The 15783-nt window shown below is 43.1% G+C and overlaps 2 protein-coding genes across 4 annotated transcripts; one reads left to right on the forward strand and one right to left on the reverse strand.

Annotated features, from left to right (window-relative positions):
- The first annotated feature begins 437 nt into the window (after positions 1 to 437).
- LOC123051569 (RING-H2 finger protein ATL39) lies at positions 438 to 2709 on the forward strand. The gene is made up of 2 exons (XM_044474481.1): positions 438 to 1286; positions 2302 to 2709. Exon 1 carries the CDS (start codon positions 619 to 621, stop codon positions 1237 to 1239), a length of 621 nt encoding a protein of 206 aa, XP_044330416.1. The 5' UTR covers positions 438 to 618; the 3' UTR covers positions 1240 to 1286; positions 2302 to 2709.
- Positions 2710 to 2744: 35 nt separating this feature from the next.
- Positions 2745 to 14250, reverse strand: LOC123051551 (myosin-10). 3 transcript variants are annotated; one of them, XM_044474472.1, is made up of 10 exons: positions 13916 to 14250; positions 12893 to 13090; positions 12666 to 12788; positions 11957 to 11994; positions 11607 to 11775; positions 8916 to 9959; positions 5265 to 8666; positions 5017 to 5156; positions 3865 to 4123; positions 2745 to 3337 (listed from the first exon to the last, which is right to left on the reverse strand). In XM_044474472.1, the coding sequence occupies exons 1-9, from the start codon at positions 14042 to 14044 to the stop codon at positions 3919 to 3921; spliced, it is 5448 nt and encodes a 1815-aa protein (XP_044330407.1). In that variant the 5' UTR covers positions 14045 to 14250; the 3' UTR covers positions 2745 to 3337; positions 3865 to 3918. The 3 variants fall into 3 exon arrangements, with proteins under 3 accessions (XP_044330407.1, XP_044330391.1, XP_044330401.1); XM_044474456.1 differs by having other exon boundaries at positions 5265 to 9959; XM_044474466.1 differs by having other exon boundaries at positions 2745 to 3410; positions 5265 to 9959.
- Between the last annotated feature and the right edge of the window lie 1533 nt (positions 14251 to 15783).

Raw genomic sequence — 15783 nt, forward strand, 5'->3', positions numbered from 1 at the left:
ATGTGAGCACTGTGGATGGTGTTGCGGTAGTGATGGCCACAACTTACGCCTGGTGCTACAAGGCCGACACTTGATGGGGCGTGGCGCTGCAAAGCCAACCCCGAGCTCTTAGAAAAGGTGACCATCAGAGCTTTCAAGGTTCGTCGATGATATGCCGGCACTGTAACATCGGTCGGGGCGACGGCGACAGATGACTCACGATACAATAAGTAGGCCACACGATGATGTGGTGCGGCAATAGGGCCGGGTGTTGCAAGACCACGTTGGATGTTGCAGGCTGACCGCGGCACTACCGCAAGGACGACGAGCGCGCTGCAGGAGGGTCAATGGGCGCGGGGTGCTGCAAAGTGCCAGCTGCCGTGAGGGGCCACACAGAGGTGCGGTGAGGCACTGAGGCTGATCACGAGTCGACTGATTTCCTAAGAAAAAATCGGCTGACCCGCGTAGCCCAAAACCTAGCATCTCATCACAAAACTAAACTCGCGTCCCATTACACGGAAAAAAAGGGCCACCTGTAAGGCCGTGTAGAACTCCCTCTCCCGGCCTGTGGCCTCCGGACAACCAGTCAACCAGAGAGGAGAGCGCGTCGCGTCGCGCGCACGAGCAGGCGCCGGAAACATGGCCACGGCGGTGCACGCGAGACGGCTGGCGGCCTCGCGCGACGACCCTTCGGCCGCCCCGACGTCGGGGAGGTCCCAGTTCGACCTCTCGTCGGGGGCGGCCACCGCCGTGGTGTTCCTCTCCATCATCCTCTGCTTCATCCTGCTCTGCACCTACTGCCGCTGCGCTCGGCAGCGCGCCATCGCGGCCGCGCGCGGCGGCCGCGCCATGCGCCACGGCTTCCCGAGCGCCCTCCTCCGCCCGGCCGACGGCGCGGCGCTGCCCGTGGTGCGCTACGCCGACGCCGGCGCCGGCGCCAAGAAGGGGCAGCAGCCGGAGGGGGACTGCCCCGTCTGCCTCGAGGCCTTCGGCGACGACGACGGCGTCAAGGTCGTCCCGGCGTGCGGCCACGTCTTCCACGCCCCCTGCATCGACCGGTGGCTCGACGTGCGCAACTCGTGCCCCGTCTGCCGGTGCGTCGTGGTCTGCCACTACGCCGACCGCGCAGGCCCGGGTGCCGGCGACGACGGCGACGACCAGGAGGTCGTCCTGGAGCGCGTGGTCGCCATGATCGAAGCTATAAGAGAAGAGGAGGCCGCGGCGAGGCGCGCGCCGGCGACCGCGAGGGTCCGGGGGTGATGACGCGTACGTGCCTCGGGTTGTACAGGCACAGCTAACCTAACTGGGTAAGTTTCTGTTGTAGCTTTGGTGTGATAGTACAGAGTGATAATAAATTCACAACTGTGCAAGTTCTTTTAAGAACACTGAGTTTTTTTTTTTTGCGGGGGACTTTAAGAACACTGAGTTGTATATATTCAAAGCTATATAATGTAATGTGATGACTGTCAGTTTCTTTGTTCAATAAAAATGGCTAGGAATTAGGCACCTTATTTCTGAAAATTCGGCGAAAAGCATTCCTAAGTTTGCTGGTCTATTACCGTGGTAGACTCCGAAGAGGCAAAACTAATGCAAATATATAAGAAAAGGTATTATAAACCATGTTAGTTGTCAGTTGATCTATTTTTTTTATTAATTGTGTTTGTATTTGTTAGGATATTTTGTTAAATGTATAGATGTTAATCATTTTGAGTATGTATAACGAACCACCACCTTAGTTGCAGACATTATAAACCAGCTAAGCTATATTCTCGAGGCTATCATACAATTGTACAGGCATAGACAGCAAGCCAGAAATTGAGAAAGAAGTCTCCTCCTTGTGTTGGCTAAAGGGAGCACAAATCATTGACCCCTTCCTCGCCTGACCCTCCATTTTCAGAATATAAATAGATGTAAATGGGGCCAAGCCAACTAGGAGACGTTTTGTTCTATATTGCTTATATTATTGGATAGGTATTAGGTGGTTGCTTTCCAAATCCAATTGTTGCCTGCGCCAATTTGTCACTTGGCAAGACTACAGCCCGCTAGATAGTGACACGTCGAATACCCAATTTGAGCTTTCGCCAATTATAAATAAATAAAAATAAAATAAATTGAGCTATCTCATCCCAGTTCCTATCAGATATGATTTTTTAGGTAGAGTAGCATACTAGTTTGTACGGAGTATATATGAAGCCTCGCAACCCATATGGCTTAATAATTACTCCCTCCAGGCCATTTGAACTAAAACCTCGTCAATCTTTATGGATCGGAGGGAGTAATATTATGTTAGGTACTAAAATTATTTGTCTAAAATACATGCAGCACATTTCGGAGCGCCCACCGCATGTTTTCAAGATCAGTTCAGTTCAGAAGCCATGCTTCACGTTTCAGCCAAGAGGAGCATATCCTTGGCTTTGAACACAGGATCCTATCAGCTGATCCATACTTTCACCGAAGCTGGTGAGTGCAAGGGACATTCGAAAGGCCGCTGTCTAAACACAAGTTCTTATTTCTTGATCAGCATGCAAGCCAAGAGTTCTCCAGGCACCAATGCATGAACATCATCACATGTGGACTGAACCAACTGTTTTCTTCAATGATGACCTGACTGCCAACAGTTTCAGATTGTCCAGTCATCCCCCATTTCTTTCTTTGCTACTAAAGACCTCTTGTAACCATTGCTCTGTTGGGTCCCACTGTCACATTCAATCAGAGAAGCTATATGCCAAATTGTGTTCGACAGAATACTGTCCTCAAAAAGCGAATAACAAAGTAATCGACAGACTATGTGCATATACTCCCTCCATCTCAAAATAAGTTTCTCAACTTTGTGTTGTACTAAAGTCGAGACACTTATTTTGGGACGGAGTGAGTATTATATTACATGTGAAAGAACATTAGCCTACAAAAGGATATCACGTGACCAACTATACAATTCAGCAAGAAAAACTACACTTATCAGCAGTTGATTAATCTACAAAGATGAACTAACCAACGGTTATGTTGGCTCTGTCACTCTGTGTAAAGGGAAGAGTGGTCTGTGTGGTTATATGAACCGATGAATTTTAGGCTATCCCCTAGCACCACATATGCTTGTGAAGTTGTGATAACTAATAATCGGTTGAGACTAAGTGTAGTAGGGCCTCCCAACTGCTAACTGTGAATGGTTGTTGCCATGTGATTGCTTCATCACTGAGACCTGAGAAGTGAGAACCATGAGCATTTTATTCTTTTGGGGGCACAGCTTCCGGTGCAGCTCAGAGCACATATCCAGTTCTGCACTTGCTTGGAATTACTCAGCTCTTGCACGGTGGTTGTCTGGGAATGCCGGTACCCTCCGACGTCGACAAAATATGTCCTGATAATTAGATAACCAAGTCGTTATGAGGACACAAATACTGATTGATGTACTCATGCTCACGCTCATGCATCTACAAGATCAGGAAAGTATAAAGAGTTATCAGTGATTTCCTCATTGATAGAGGGTTTACTGCCATAAGCTTCTTCAATGAAAGAGTTTACTGTCATAATTTTCTTCAATGAAAGAGGGTTTCTTACCACTTGATAAGTGTAGTTTAGCCCAATTTTATGACACGTTATCTGCTATCAAACCATGCAGTCCATGTGCCGCCAATGTTACACATTCATTTACTGTTACTTTTTTGAGCTTCATCATAACAAATCAACTTTTTATGGTGGGATTCCCAGTACTACATTAGCTAGTATCTACTGCATCTGTCATGGTGTGTCTGATATTCGATAGCAGGTAAAGTTTTATCGAAGTAGCAGCCTTGAATTTAACCCAATTTTTTTTTCATGCTCCACATCTAAGAAATCAAGTTGCAATTGCATGTAATCGAAGGAGCAGGAGAATACATGAAGTACCTGTACTGTGGACTGTGGGCCTTACGGTTATGGCACACAGTTGCTCGTCATCCCCTAGAACCATCGTCCCTTCCTTGCAGTTGCACTTTTCAACTCCATAACTAGTTCTTCTCGTTGAGCCTCCACTTCTGCATATTGCATGCTCACGTTGAGTAACCGATCCTGCATATCTTTTAGCTCTGACTCCAGTTGTGCTATCCTGTTCCCATCCTTGTTATCCTTTTCATCCCTGCTACCGAGTTGTCCCTCTCCCGTTGGACTGTACAGGGTAAAAAGAGAGTATGATCTTCTGAAAGGTACCCCGATATCATTGATTGATGCCTTACAGTAGTAAAAACCGCATGAAACGAAAACCATTCTAATGTGCACAATATTTTGATCATGATAATGGTATGATAAAGGTTATATATTAGAAGTTGTCCATTTAGGGACGCACAAATCAAATGTCTCACTGTTTCTTTTCTCTCAATTAATAGAAACATTTTGACTGCACGCATTCTAGGATGTCATCTATTTCCAAATGGATGTGTTTTGCACAAGGAGACCATCTGGGGGCGGCAATGTTGCACCCTTATATTAGATGCACTGGTGACAGCAGCAAGTAACGGCTGAAAAGCAGCTGGGAGCATGCATCCAAACTATCTTTTTGTATAGAATAGTTTTTTATTTTTGAACATTTTTTGTATAGAATAGTTAATACCACACGGATAATTTTACATGAATGTTGTTTCTTATTATGGGAATGTTAGAAATCTGACGTCAAATTTTAACCATGGCAAATCAACCGTTTTTTATGGCAAATTGTGTTGTCGCCAGGATGGCAATTTCCTTTAGCAAGCATGGCAAATCCTGGCAAAAAACTAAACATGGCAAGAATTTGCCATGGTTGCTAAAGGAAATTGCCATCCTCGCGACGATATAATTTGCCATCTCAGGCGTTCGATTTGCCATGCTAAAAAATCTGACGTTCGATTTGTAGCGAAATACCTCTTCTTAATGCTTAATGGAGTGGCATAGATGGTCTGCAGCCTTAAGAACATGGGAGTTTAATTAAGACTCCCATATGCATGGTATAGCAAAGGAAATCTAGTGAAAATGTGTTTTGCTAGTAACAGATGTCAGAGGGAGGAGGGATGCGATAAATCACTAAACCTTTGCAGCTGCGCCCTATATGATTTATTTTCCTCCAATGCATCAGCAAGTCTAGTCTCCAGTAATTCTAGCTTTGAGTGAATGTCTAGATCTTCATTAACATGAGTACCTCCATTGTCATTAGCAGCGTCGTCATTACCCTAAAATAGCAAGGAAATAGTTAAGTGAAATAGTGCACATGGCCATCACATTTAAATCTACGTAACCCTGATCTAGAACAAGTTGAGTTATACTTCTAAATGGCTCACCTTATTTACTACAAGCTTTGCTTGAGTGGATTTACGACGATTTTCTTCATCGGCATCATGCAAAGTACTCTGGATACAAGAGACTTGGTCTGTTAACATGGCCTTCTGCACCTTTAGTTCTTCACATTCTTCAGATAGTGACTGCAGACGCTCTTCTAATTTTGTCTTTTCAAACTTAGCCTGATCAAGAGAACTTTGTAGTTTGAAAACTTCATCTTGGATGCTTGCCATTTTGCTAACCTGGATTTTTAGTCCAGAAATTTCCTCCATTACTTCCTGTTTCTCATAATCACTGGATTTATACTTCAACTCTAGTTCGTCTGAAGTTTTCCTTAAGTTTTCTTCATTGGATCTAGCAGCTTCCATCAATCTTGTCATATGCTCAACATCTGTTGTCAGCGTTTCCTCATTATGTTTGGATGCGTTAAGCGAATCAATCAGGCCTTTAATTTTGGTTTTAGACTCTGTACGAAGATCTTCCAACTGAGACTGATAATGTCTCATTTGTGCACTGACATCTTCAAGGTTAGCCTCAAGTTTGGCCTTGTCTGCTCGCAGGATGGAGACCTCATGTATGCTATCCAAGGCGGCACTGTCTTTCTCCCCGTCTGTGGAGGACAGCTGTGCAGTAAGGCTCATGACCTCCCTCTCAAGATTCTTCACTTCACCAATCTTTTCGTTCTCTATCTTGTTTAAAAGGAAATGTGCACTATTTATCCTTTCTTCGTGTTCCTTGTGCTCCTGGAATATATTCTCCAGCTCTGAAAGCAAAGATTGCTCTTTTAAAGTTACCTCTTTTTGAAGCGTAGAGAGTTTTGCCTCTAGGAACTCTGCTGTTTCGAACAAATCCATTGTCTTCCTTTTTGATTGATCTAATTGCTGCTCCAGCTGTGCACAATGGTCATGTAATTCCAGCTTCTGCTTCTTTAGGTCAGCTGTTAGAGTCTGAAGAGAACTGCATTCTTCAGCAACACTATCAATTGTGGCCTGTAGTTTTGCATTTGATCTTCTTAGAGCCTCCGAATCCTCTTGTACTTCTGACAATCTAGTTTGGGACTCCAAATGCTTTTGCTTCATTTCCAGCTTTTGAGCTTCCATCTCTGCTTGCTGCTGTTCTACTAAATCCTTAAGATTTGCGATAAGTGATATAGAATAATCCATTTCTAGCCTGGTTGCCTCCTCTTCACTTGTGAGAGAAGTCAACTGAGACTCTAGTTCAGATATGAACTCGGAAAACTCAATATTCTCTTGTTCCAGCTTTGTTACAAGCAACTCTAGTTCAACTTCGCGGCTTTCAAGCTCGCTAATCTTTCTTTCGAGAACCTTATTGGCAGAAGCATGAGAATCTACGCTACTGGTAAGCACAAGGAGATCTTCTCGCGCTTCATCCAAGCATTTTGATGTCATGCTACTTTCTTCAAGTGATGCTGCCAAACGTTCCTCTAGCTGATCCTTCTCCTTCTGAATATCAGAAATAGTGTTCTCCATTTCTGTCGTACAATGTTGCAGACCATTGATCTCCTGTTCTTTCAGCATAACTGTATGCACAAGCTCATTGATCTTTGTTTCGAGAACCCCATTGGCAGAAACATGGGAATCTACACTGCTGCTAAGCACAAGGAGATCTTCCCGCGCTTCATCCAACCATTTTGAAGTCATGCTACTTTCTTCAAGTGATGCTGCCAAACGTTCCTCTAACTGAGTCTTCTCCTTCTGAATATCAGCAACGGTGTTCTCCATTTCTCTCGTACAGAGTTGCAAACCATCGATCTCCTGTTCTTTCAGCATAACTGTATGCACAAGCTCACTGATCTTTGTTTCGAGAACCTCATTGGCAGAAACATGGGAATCTACACTGCTGGTAAGCACAAGGAGTTCTTCTCGCGCTTCATCCAAACATTTTGAAGTCATGCTAGTTTCTTCAAGTGATGCTGCCAAACGTTCCTCTAACTGACTCTTCTTCTGAATATCAGCAATGGTGTTCTCCATTTCTCCCCTACAATGTTGCAAACTATCGATCTCCTGTTCTTTCAGCATAACTGTGCGCACAAGCTCACTGATCTTTGTTTCGAGAACCTCATTGGCAGAAACATGGGAATCTAAACGTTCCTCTAACTGACTCTTCTCCTTCTGAATATCAGCAATGGTGTTCTCCATTTCTCTCGCACAATGTTGCAAATCATCGATCTCCTGTTCTTTCAGCGTAACTGTACGCACAAGCTCACTGATCTTTGTCTCGAGAACCTCATTGGCAGAAACATGAGAATCTACACTGCTGGTAAGCACGAGATCTTCATGCGCTTCAACCAAGCATTTTGAAGTCATGCTACTTTCTTGAAGTGATGCTGCCAAACGTTCCTCTAACTGACTCTTCTCCTTCTGAATATCAGCAATGGTGTTCTCCATTTCTCTTGCACAGTGTTGCAAACCATCGATCTCTTGTTCTTTCAGCTGAACTGTACGCTCAAGCTCACTGATCTTTGTTTCGAGGACCTCATTGGAAGAAACATGGGAATCTACACTGCTGGTAAGCACGAGATCTTCATGCGCTTCAACCAAGCATTTTGAAGTCATGCTACTTTCTTGAAGTGATGCTGCCAAACGTTCCTCTAACTGACTCTTCTCTTTCTGAATATCAGCAATGGTGTTCTCCATTTCTCTCGTACAATGTTGCAAACCATCGATCTCTTGTTCTTTCAGCTGAACTGTACGCTCAAGCTCACTGGTCTTCGTTTCGAGGACCTCGTTGGAAGAAACATGGGAATCTACACTGCTGGTAAGCACGAGATCTTCATGCGCTTCAACCAAGCATTTTGAAGTCATGCTACTTTCTTGAAGTGATGCTGCCAAACGTTCCTCTAACTGACTCTTCTCCTTCTGAATATCAGCAATGGTGTTCTCCATTTCTCTTGCACAGTGTTGCAAACCATCGATCTCTTGTTCTTTCAGCTGAACTGTACGCTCAAGCTCACTGATCTTTGTTTCGAGGACCTCATTGGAAGAAACATGGGAATCTACACTGCTGGTAAGCACGAGATCTTCATGCGCTTCAACCAAGCATTTTGAAGTCATGCTACTTTCTTGAAGTGATGCTGCCAAACGTTCCTCTAACTGACTCTTCTCTTTCTGAATATCAGCAATGGTGTTCTCCATTTCTCTCGTACAATGTTGCAAACCATCGATCTCTTGTTCTTTCAGCTGAACTGTACGCTCAAGCTCACTGGTCTTCGTTTCGAGGACCTCGTTGGAAGAAACATGGGAATCTACACTGCTGGTAAGCACGAGATCTTCATGCGCTTCAACCAAGCATTTTGAAGTCATGCTACTTTCTTGAAGTGATGCTGCCAAACGTTCCTCTAACTGACTCTTCTCTTTCTGAATATCAGCAATGGTGTTCTCCATTTCTCTCGTACAGTGTTGCAAATCATCGATCTCTTGTTCTTTCAGCTGAACTGTACGCTCAAGCTCACTGATCTTTGTTTCGAGGACCTCATTGGAAGAAACATGGGAATCTACACTGCTGGTAAGCACGAGATCTTCATGCGCTTCAACCAAGCATTTTGAAGTCATGCTACTTTCTTGAAGTGATGCTGCCAAACGTTCCTCTAACTGACTCTTCTCTTTCTGAATATCAGCAATGGTGTTCTCCATTTCTCTCGTACAGTGTTGCAAACCATCGATCTCTTGTTCTTTCAGCTGAACTGTACGCTTCAACACATCTAAGTCAGTTTCAGTATCATCAGGTTCTCCACTTCTCAGTCTATAATGTCTTGAACTACCAGTGTCAGCCCCTTCCAGTTCAGTGGCATGGGAGAGCTTTTCCCTCAGCTCAGATAATTCAAGTGTTCTCTCTTTTAACTCCTCTTGGCTTTTCTGGAACTTCTCTTCTAGCCCACTGAACTTGGACCTAAAATTCTCCAGATTCAACTCAAGGTCAGCACATTTTCTCTCTAGGTGTTTTATCTTATATGTTGGGCTCCCCACGGTGGGCATTTCTTCACTATTAGAAATGCAGGGATCCTCTTCTTTCGCCACCCCACTCGCTTCTTTCAACTTGTATATAAGCCCGAAATTTTCCTCCGTTAATTCAGAAAAGTCATTCTCAAGCTCCTGTATTTTGACCTTCAAAAAATCATTTTCTTTTTCCAATTCAAGATAAATAACATCTGGGCCTGCACCATCTGCATTCTCCATTTTGAGAACACGGTTCAGTTTCTCCCTCAACACTGTGATTTCATCTTCTTTTTGTGACAGTATTCTAGCCCATTCTGCAGCTTCTTGAACTGTCGATTCACTTTTGGAGACCTCGTGATCAGCCACATCACTCACTTGGGGAAGTTTGGACATTTCCACTCTCTGCAGTTCTATCGTTTCTTCCAGTTCTTGGAGAATGGAAACAAGCTCTATATTGGTCTCTTGAGTCTTGTTCAGTTGGGCTGTTACTTGTTCAATTTCTTGCCTCAAGGAATCCTGTTCAGAAAGTGAAGCAGAAAGTTGCCGTTCTAGCTCAGCCTGCTGCTTGGATTTGTCAGCACACTCATTCTTCAATGTCTTCCGTTCAATTTTCAACTTGCGAGAATGTCTCTCCCACACTTTTGCCGCGTTACGTAACTCCTCAAGTTTTTCTTCGGCGGTGTCAAGGTGATTTTTGGATGAATCATCACCATGAGACTTTGATTCTGAGAAACTTGCATCCTGAAATTACAGATGCAGTCTGCAGTTATACATAGTATACACTGAAAAATCGCATGTGCATTCGACTAATGCATGGACTGGGAGTTATCTCCATTGCATACAAAAGAAATAGTGTGCTGATTGCTGAAAAAGGAGGTTATTTTCCTTCGTTCGCTGTTATCCATATTCAGATATCTAGTTATCTATAATGCTAGTCTCCTCATATAAAGGATAAATGAACGACAAAAGTTCAGTAGAACCACAGGACCGGGGCTCCACGTCTCTTTGCCGTTACTTCCTCCGTTCCTAAATATAAGCTTTTTTAGAGATTTCAATACAAACTACATACGGAGCAAAATGAGTGAATCCACCCTCTAAAATACATCTATATATACATCCGTATGTGGTCCGTACTGAAATCTCTAAAAAGGCTTATATTTAGAAACGGAGGGAGTAGACGGCAACTCGAGATCTGCACTGTGCAGAGTCATTTGGCCAAGGACCACTAATCAAGTACAGTAATTTCTTAACCTATGGCGTTGCATACTGTTCTTTGCTGCTCCTTGTCAGAACAGTGAATTATTAAACAATAGTTTCTCTCTCAGCCGAGTACTGCTGTTGTGGCAGAAGGCTGTGTCAGCCCAAGCATTGTGCAGCACAACAATTTAAAATATCTGTCCCATGCATTAAGCCATTCTAGCTAAACAGCCCGCAAATCACACACATTGGCACACATCTCCAGGCCGTTCTTTTTTAAATCAATGACATCTAGAGGTGGAGCCGGGCTCCATGGTTCTAAAAGATGGCTCTCACTGAATGGACATCAACAAGTAGATAATATTAGGCAAATAATTGCAAGAGGTGTGGCAACCATAGGTTAGATAAGAAAAATAATCTTTTGTTTGCTTGTTAACTTAGAACAGACATTGACCAGTGGGTTAGAAAATGAGCGGAAATACGAATGTTGATTGGATCTATCTCAGACAGAAGAACACAAAACAAACATCCTCTATTGAACATACATCGGTAGGTACATAATAAAACGGATATGTATTCCCAGAATACACATGTTTAATATAAAAAACATATCAGTCCAAGTGAAAATTTCTGACTGCAGACATTGAGATCTAAGAACAAGATAACTAACGACCCAAGATCATCAATATGAAAGTGTTCTTTGAAAATGGAAGAAGTTTATAAATGTAAATTGTAACTTGGTCATCCTTGTGCACATTGGGCATATAACTGTCTGGGAGTTTGTTTCAAAGATTTCGAGTGCAGGGGGATTAAAATGAGAAGCAATAGATAGCTACAACAACCCAAACTATACTTTTCAGCTAATTTGTCGCCTACTTTAGCTCAAACTCGCAACTCATCAGTGAACAAAATTGTTCGAGCAGGAACTAATATAACATATGAAGGCATTCAAAATGTTTTATGTTAGGCTGTGTATGTGTGTGTTTATGCGTGAGAGTCTAGCCCAAGTGGCCCATGTGTACTTGTACATATTTATGTGTACCAATGGAAGAGAAAGAAGAGATTCCACAAATTTCCCCAAAATCCACCTTTTATTTCATTTGATGTACCTGTCATTTATGAGTACCAGCAAAATATTTTCGAAATAAAAGAAAACTTGGACCCATATGAATTTTAGCCAAGGCATCATACCCTATTTCCAGATTCATCTGCATTATCAGCTTCTAAATTATTTTCTGACAAAGACTGAGCACCCTTGTTCAACTTCAACAGAATGTCAAAGACGTCTGCCTTTTTGTCCATCTCATCATTGGTTGGACTCTCCTTAAGATTAGAAGATAGCCCTTTCCATGATTTCCCACTGCACATAATGCCAACATGACAACAGAAAATAAGTCCTATGAGCAGTCAAGATACAACAAGTAGTAGAAGTTTTGGCAGTCAAATAGGTGGCCATCAAAGATTAAAGATACAAATGTTTGCAACCACCAGAGTGAAAATAGGAAATATGGACATGTCAATGTAAAACATGGTCAGGTTACCTTGATTTAGATTTTGCGCCAAGACATTGAATCTTAAGCTGCAATTAAGAAACACCAGAGATCATCATAAACATAATAAACGGAGATTTAGTCGGTGTTTATCAAGAATTTTAGCTGACAGCTAGAGATAACTTTCCTCTAGAAATTACCTAAATCCACCCCGGCAATGCGAATCAAAACTTGTGAACAGTAACAAAAATAGGTCTAAATAACATCATTACCCCATGAATGTCTTGAAACATTACGATTTGGCATTAACTATTATTTTATCTGAGACCTGCTGTTTAGTTGATGAAAGACAAAAATATCATACAGAGAAATGATAATTTGGAAAAATTATTTATGAGTTCATCTGTAAGAGCTAAAATTATCAAATCTAATGCTTTCTGCTGGGCTATACAAGTGCATACTGCTAGTAATACTAGTAGGTTACAAACAGAGGCTCGCAACCATTAACTAACATGCAGATGATAGTCTAGACTCTAGAGAAAGTTAAGCATTTATTGTACATCCAAGAATCAACTAATATAGATGGCACATGGCAGGTCAACAGAATATGAGTAAAATCCTAGAGAAAGTTAATCACTTCAGGGACCGAACAGTATAACTAGATGGACCAAAGCCATTGTTAAATTTGAAGATCATATGGGATCCAATAAACCATCAGAAATTCTCTGGGGTAAAACAAGTACAGCTAAATGAAATCTACCTGTAAAACTGTGCCAGAATTGCAATTCTTCAATGGCAAAGAGATGTCAGTGGAGTCTGATGAACTGAGATAGTTCGTCAGATTTAGGTACGCTTCCCCAAGAACAGCAGTTCTTGTTGATCCCTGTAACAGGAGATATGTTGTTAGTAAGCCAACGGAATAATAAAGGAATGGAAATTTGATAGGCAAGTGAATGAGGTGGAAAAACATGCTGGCAATGGCCATACCATGGAAACAACAATCTTGCACTGGCACTCCTGAAATTCTTGTGACACTTCATCTTTAGGAAACCGAATTGCATGCAGGATGGAGTCATGCCATTGACAGGCTCCATTAATAGCAGCCGCTTTACTTGACTTGGCAATTGTTTTTCCACTGTCTACTGACGTGATTGTAATGAGCAGCCTGTCTGATACTACTGGTACCTGTTGAGCAAGCACCAATAAGAAATTCATCAACAAACCTGTGTCATCCATTTGTATCGGTATGTTATTTCCTTTGGATGATCTGCCGCACTGCCATGTGTTTCCATATCATACCAACAAAATAACTACAGCTATTCAAACAATTACTATTAGATCTTGCAAATCCTCAAGTGTCACCGAATGAAGTAGCAAAAATCCTCGATTTGTCCTAACAACCCATCTTCAATCGAACTACTTTAAAATGCACGCGTGCTGCTAGGATTTCGATCGAAGCATGTCCTGCCTAGTATAAATGGGAAACTCACAACCTTCAGATGCCTCAACAGCCGAATGTTGACGGCATGATCGGAACTAAGCTTAAATATGTCTAGTTTGCTAAGAACTCTCAATAAATTGATCTCCGAGCACATGAGCAGATCAGCATTCCCTCTGCGACCGGCATCGCCTTTCTCTAACGGAGACAAAAACACACAAAACGTGGCTAAGGACGAAGCTTCTCCCGGTGTAGGACCAGAATAGGCATGTACATTTATCGATCTTCCTGAACATGCACGTTTCAGTCACACGTTTATGCTGCTCAACCCATCACCGATGAATTTCCGGATCCACCCCACGAGTACAAATTACCATTCGAAATCTATTCGATACAATAGGAAATTAATTCAAGATTCAACCCATCTCGCGAAGCTTTCACTAACCCAGAGACGGAAACGCATTGAGATTCCCGGGTAACGAAACACCCTAGCAACCCCCGAACCAGCAATCCCGAATCGGTCGGAATGCAGCGGTGCGACGTGAAGAGAATGCGTTCCCGATCAACATCACCTGAACGGCGTGGAAGCCGGAGAACCTGAACTCCATCCGCACGCCGAGCCGGACCGACGAGCGGCCCCCATTCTGCCTCGACCTCCCGCCGCCCCTCCCTCCCCTGCCGGCGTCCCCGGACTCGTCCATTGGCGCCGCCCGATCACCCCACGTCGCTCAGGCGCGGCCCGGCCGGTCGCGCCCTCTTCCCCGTCGCCCCTGCCGCGGCATGGCACGGACCGCTCTGTTCGTCGACGGGGCGGAGGAGGAGCGAAATGGATTGGGGAGGAAATCGCGGGAGGCGGCGAGGAGTTGGCGCCTAGTTTAGCAAATGGGCCGGGAGCTTAACAAGGGTGGGGAACTTCTCGTCTCGCCTTTTTGGCTTTTCTTTTCCAGATTTTCTTTTTTACTTTTCTTTTCCGAATTTATCTTCTTGCTTGTTTTCTGCAATCCAAACGGCGATAAAACATCTCCTGGAAAATAAAAGAAAGACGATACTCCCTACATTATATATTTCTTTTCATGCAACCGTGACACATCATCAAGTCATGCATATTACGCATAAATGGCGATATTTTTTCATTTATCCATCCACAGTCATGCCAAAACAACAAATCAGTGCATTTCACTCCTAAGTTAAGTAATACTCCCTACGTCCCAAAATAAGTGTCTCAACTTTAGTATAGCTTTGTACTAAGGTTAGTACAAAGCCGGGACATTTATTCCGAGACGGAGGGAGTACTAGGTTTTAGTTAACATTTTTGCTGTTCCATATTGTGAGGAACAGTTGGCTTGGGATTGTAACCCTATACTTTTGGAATAAAACTCCCTTTCACCCCGTAAAAAAATGTTCTTCCCTTTTTATCACCATTTTATTACACCTTCCTATGTTTTATTGTTTCATAACTGAAAATCGAGAACACTCTTAAATATGTGTTTGTATTAGTTTTAGTTATTCTCGTGGCGCTGATTTATGTATTTCTTTTAACAAGTTTCTCGCCGCAACGCGTTAGGTATCATCTAGTCCATATATGTAGGACGTATCATATGTCTCTGAGACAAGATTTTGAGCAAGAATTATAGTCATTTGCATGACAAAAATCAAATACCATTCGATTCCTTTTGCAACCCCCTATTTGTGTAGCTATCAAATCCACGGTGGTCTGAAAAAATCCCAACTATCGCTTGGGATTCTCAAGGTGACTTAGGACTAAGGGTCTACAACAGTCGAATCCATCAACCTCCCCCGCCTCCATGGTCAGCTTTGGGCACTGGTATGCGGGAAGACTATGGATATTCACACCTGCAGGGAGATTCGTTAGGTTGTTAGGTTTTGGTGTCCTCTGTCGCTTGTCCGCCCATTCCCATTGTAGCGCTGCTTGCTCATGCATGGTGTCTGGTTGGGTTCCCCATATGTGAACTCTCAAGTTTTGGGGAAGATTCTTCAACCATGTTGCTTGTGCCTAAATTCATGGTTGTGCTTATGGTATCTTCAATAAGTTTCGTGACAACACTTTAGAGTTGACATGGAGTTGGTCTCCTCCTTTGGCCTTGGTTTACTTCTCCAAGTCAACTTTTCATGCTCGTGGTCATCATCGCTCGTGTATCTTGGCAATGTCCAGTTACTTTCCGACCACAGTTACAACAACTCTCTGGTTTTCGGTGAGATGCACCAGGTATGGCATCGAGGCAGACCATATGCTTGTATAGATCGGAGACAACGAAGAATTCTCCATGGGCATCATCCTATTTTATTCTATATGTGTGTTTGTGTAAGACACATAAATTTTTAATATATGGCCTCTAGGCTTATGGAAAAAAGAGCATTGCTACTCTTGATTTGACAGAAAAAGCGAACACTCCTTCGACCTTCACTTCCTTTTTGAATT

This window comes from Triticum aestivum, chromosome 1A (genome assembly GCF_018294505.1).
Source record: "Triticum aestivum cultivar Chinese Spring chromosome 1A, IWGSC CS RefSeq v2.1, whole genome shotgun sequence".
Classification (NCBI taxonomy): Eukaryota; Viridiplantae; Streptophyta; class Magnoliopsida; order Poales; family Poaceae; genus Triticum; species Triticum aestivum.